Source organism: Primulina tabacum, chromosome 7 (assembly GCF_025594145.1).
Source record: "Primulina tabacum isolate GXHZ01 chromosome 7, ASM2559414v2, whole genome shotgun sequence".
NCBI lineage: Eukaryota > Viridiplantae > Streptophyta > Magnoliopsida > Lamiales > Gesneriaceae > Primulina > Primulina tabacum.
The window spans coordinates 21580088-21584871 of NC_134556.1; the positions used below are offsets into that span (position 1 = coordinate 21580088).

At 36.0% G+C, this 4784-nt stretch overlaps 1 protein-coding gene across 1 annotated transcript; it reads left to right on the forward strand.

Annotated features, from left to right (window-relative positions):
- Positions 1-1717: 1717 nt before the first annotated feature.
- LOC142551171 (alkaline ceramidase-like) lies at positions 1718-4436 on the forward strand. Its single transcript, XM_075660248.1, has 3 exons — positions 1718-1939; positions 2934-3259; positions 3646-4436. The coding sequence occupies exons 2-3, from the start codon at positions 3006-3008 to the stop codon at positions 4157-4159; spliced, it is 768 nt and encodes a 255-aa protein (XP_075516363.1). The 5' UTR covers positions 1718-1939; positions 2934-3005; the 3' UTR covers positions 4160-4436.
- Positions 4437-4784: the final 348 nt, after the last annotated feature.

Genomic DNA, 4784 nt, shown 5'->3' on the forward strand with positions numbered 1-4784 from the left:
CCCATAAATATATCTTAGACGTAAACTTAAGCTCCTAGACTAATTTCTCAACTCGTATTTAAAGCTTAGACGTACATCCCATTTTAGACCCGTGTTGACTTGAAACTTAACCAAACTTAAACCAAAACTTAATAACACCTAACTATACCGTATAAAACCCAAATCAAGCCAATTAAGTCCCTTGATCATGGATAGGTCAGCTACTGAATTTTCTTATCCTAATTCGAAAACCCTATCCTCTTACCCATGCAACTTTCGGCCCCAACCCTTATCTACCAAGACCAGCCCTTAGACCACACTCCTAGACCATGGCTGTGCCCATCAAGCTACTGGACTGAACCTAACATCCCCAAGCGTGCCCAGCCCTTCACCCGTGACAAAAATCCAAGGGTGCCTCTTTCTCTTGCGCGCTTCCTCCCTAGCCTTCATACCAGCCTTCATGCGATCAGCATAGGACCTTGACTAGCCTCTCTTAGGACCCTTGAACACGTCCCAAGTGCATAACACAGCCCTCTCTTCCCTAGCCACCATGACCGAAACCCTAACCTCTCTTAAATCCAAATTTTCGTTCAAGCCATCACCCCCCTTCACGTGAAGCCCTTATCTATGCATCTAGGGACCCTAAAACATGTGTAAAAACATCCTCTCAATTACCCCTACCATGGCAGCCCATGTGTGCATCATTAGCAAGAGTTTTAAAAAGAGAAAACTCTAGTTTTATGCATATATAGCCATAAAAACGAAAATACAAGTAGGACATCATATTTTTCATGCAAGGACAATTAAATATATATAATAAGGTGTGAAAGATTTTTGAAGGAAAATTAAGGTGTGTCTTTTCATATATTGCGCACGAAAATCAACTTGTGATACGAGGAACGTTGACGACGAGACGGGGAAAGAAGCTTGCTGAATATTTCTTCAAACTTACGTGGATTCCTCACAAAATTTCGTGTTGTGTGTGCTGATGGGAGATTCCTGGTTTTCTAGGTGATAGGGCGTGAGTTTGAAGGAAATAAAAGACTTGGAAGCCTTGGTTATTTGATATAAAATACATAGTGCAAGCTTATGCTCATTAACATTGTATAATAGGTCTATTAATCTCATTAGTTAATTTTTAAAATATTTTGCTTAGAAAAGTTTATGAAAATATTAGCCGAGTTTCCAAAAACTCTATGTTTCATCGAAAATTGAATACATGTTTAAAATACGATTCTTCGTATAAAAACACCTCAAAATATCTCATTTTCGAAAATTCCATTAAAATACACCATACATTAAACAATTAAAAATAATTAGTTAATAATTTTTTTCCCTCATATGGTCCCTGATTTCCGTTCCTTAATCGCGTCTCGAATAATTTTTAAAAACACATTTTTATGCATTCTAACAGAAAAGTCTATTTTAAATACGTAAACATGAACATCATAATTAATTCATGCAATTAAAAATATTAATTATTCATTTTTTCATTTTTTCTAAATTTGTATGTAGTTAGATTATGTAATCGTATTTTGGACCGTACAACAGCTCTTACTTGCATTAATTATTAGAGAAAAATACATAAATTAAGTGTCTAATGAATTTAAAAAAAAATTAATATCATCACTTTATTTACATAAATTATGATCACTTTAAATCCTAAAATGAATTGTTATTGAAATTATTAAATTTTAAACTTGGGGATGAATAGATTATCACGCGCGTGTTCAATCGCTTGTTGAACACCTCGAATCTGGCGAAGTATGTTGGACGTGGAAGTTGGATATGTGGAACCCTTTTGAAACGCGAAACTGTCCCAAATCTAATTCTTATCATTTCATTCCTCTTTCGCAATTCTCCTCGATCGCCCGCACGGATCCGTATGTGTAAATCGTATAAAAGTTCCGAGGTTTTCTGGGTGGCGTGCCGTGCGCGCGAATCGGATCTGAATTCGGAGGTACATGTGCGGATTACATTTGTATTTGTATTTGTGAGCGCATGAATTTGCTGGTGGGGTTTTTATCGATTATATGTGAAATTTGTTGTGTTTTTCTGTTAGATTATAGCATTGGGTTTGAATGATAAGATTGATTCTTGGGATGATCTCGGTAACCAGGAGGAGTTTTTTACACTGAACTTGAAGATTAATTGATGGGCTTTTCGAAAGAATCGAGGGGAAAATTAATATGGCTTGTAATTGGCCGTGTCTAATTGATGGATCGTTCTATCGAATGGAAACTGGGCTGAAATGTCGAACATTACAATTGGGATTCTAGTGCAAGTTCTAGTTTTGGTTTCATATTTAAAAGATTCAGATAGTACTGTAACCTTGTTATACTGGTTGGATTACCCAAGAGCCTCAACAATCTGTTTGTTGTAGGATTCTTGTTTATAAATTCGAGAGATATATGGATGCCTGAATATTACCTGGAGCAGGAAACTTTCTAGAGCATCGATTTGATGCAAATAATTTGTTTGGTTCAGAATGTTGGTTATTTTAAGAGAGAAGTAATTAAACTCTTTATTTTTTTCCAAGAGGGTCAAGAATTGAAATTAAGGACAATAGCCCTTGCATCATCATCTAGATCTGATTCTTAATGGTTAAGGGTTGAAGAACATGGTTCTTGTTACTCAGTTTATTCAATATATGATATGAATCAATCCCCCTCTACACAACATTTTGCTTTCATTTTTCGATAAAGGGAACACCCGCTGGTCTTCATGTACTTTACATGGGGCAATTTTGACTTCTTTCCCTTGGATTTGTTACCTATGAGGGTTTTTATATTTTTAGCTTCCACATTTTACGTGTGTTTTATTACATTAAGATGCATTCAAACGTTGTGGTTTAGGCGATACTGTGGTAGTTGTTATGGAGGTACTTTGTTTATTTTGTGTATGTTTAGGCATATGCATATATTCATATGGATTCTACTGCATTTCATTTGTAGGGCTTGTGGAGAGTATCAACATTCTGATAAGATTTTCAAAGGGGCCAAGTGTTTGGGCCTACTTATTTAGAAATGACTGGTGGAGTATCAAGTTTTTGGGGCCCTGTCACGTCAACACACGAGTGGTGTGAACCTAATTATGCTTACTCTTCCTATATCGCTGAGTATTTCAACACCATCTCTAATGTTCCGTGCATCATTTTAGCACTCATTGGTCTTGTGAATGCATTGAGACAACGTTTTGAGAAAAGATTTAGCGTCCTTCACATATCAAATATGATACTTTCCATTGGCAGCATGTTGTATCATGCCACACTGCAGCGGCTGTAAGTTCTGATTTTGTATTATTGACTTCTTTTTTACTCTATAGTATGTATGAATGATCATTTTTCTTTGTTCTTTCTTTAATACATGTGAAGCTTTTACCTCAAAATTATATTATATTTGAGGGTCAGAAATATGAGTAAAATTTGTTCTCATTTGGGTCCGAAGCTGTCATCCTTTACATCACTTTCATACAGGATATCTAAGTGTATTACATTGCGGTATGACGAGATGATATGCTTTAGATCCTACCTAGTTCTTAGGTAGATAAAAGCATTCGATGTGAAAAATATCGTATATGGTGAAACTAGCTCCCTGTTTGAGCTAGCCACAATTATCGTACTGCCATTAATTCCTTTTTTGACGATAACTTAGATTTCAATTTCAGGCAACAGCAAGGAGATGAAACACCTATGGTGTGGGAAATGCTCCTTTATATTTACATCGTATACTCTCCAGATTGGCATTATCGGAGCACAATGCCCACTTTCTTGTTTCTCTATGGTGCGGTCTTTGCTGTAGCACATGCACTCGTTCATTTCGACATCGCTTTTAAGCTGCACTATGCACTGCTTTGCTTTCTTTGCATTCCTAGGATGTACAAGTATTATATTCACACAGAAGACAGATCAGCTAAGCGACTTGCAAAGTTGTATGTCATCACTTTACTGCTTGGAACTCTATGCTGGCTGATTGACCGCCTTTTGTGCAAGAAAATCACAAGTTGGTCCTTCAATCCTCAGGGCCATGCACTGTGGCACTTTTTGATGGGTTTCAACTCATACTTTGCCAATACGTTTCTGATGTTCTGCCGTGCTCATCAACGGGAATGGAACCCAAAAGTGATGTACTTTTTCGGAATTTTTCCCTATGTGAAGATTCAAAAACCAAAGTCCCAATAGAAGCTACAACTCATCCGAACCATGTCTCTTACACGTGGAAGTAGTACGAGCTTGTTACATGCTGTCTAGCAAACGCTGGTCCTCGCAACTAATTTTTGTTCTTGTTTTCATTCGTTTGAAGATTGCAATTTAAATTAATTAGTAGGGAGTAATTTTGGTTGTTTTGGTTAGATTTTAACATTATAGCATTTTGGTGATGTGTACCATATTTATAAACTATCTCACAATAGATTGAACTATAGAATGATTAATTGATGTCTTAAATTTTGAGTTTTTACTTTTTCCTCTCGTGTATGGATTTTACAATCAGTGATGTGATGTCAAAAAATGTTATATTTGTGAGCACGTGTAGATATTGTTTGTATGTATCTTGAGGGGTAACGACTGACTTTTCATGCTTTTTGGTCAGGTGAAACGTGAAAATGGAAAGATTGTTCGTTTGGGCGTAGATGGAAAAAGATTGATTTGAAATTCAAGTGAAATGAAATATTGGGCCTATTAAGTTTTGAGAATGTTATAGATTAAGTATTGTAGATAATCACGAAGACAAAATTTATATTTCATCATGTTATCAACTGTTCAATATTGTAAATATACTCTATAAATAGATGTTTTCATTGATGAA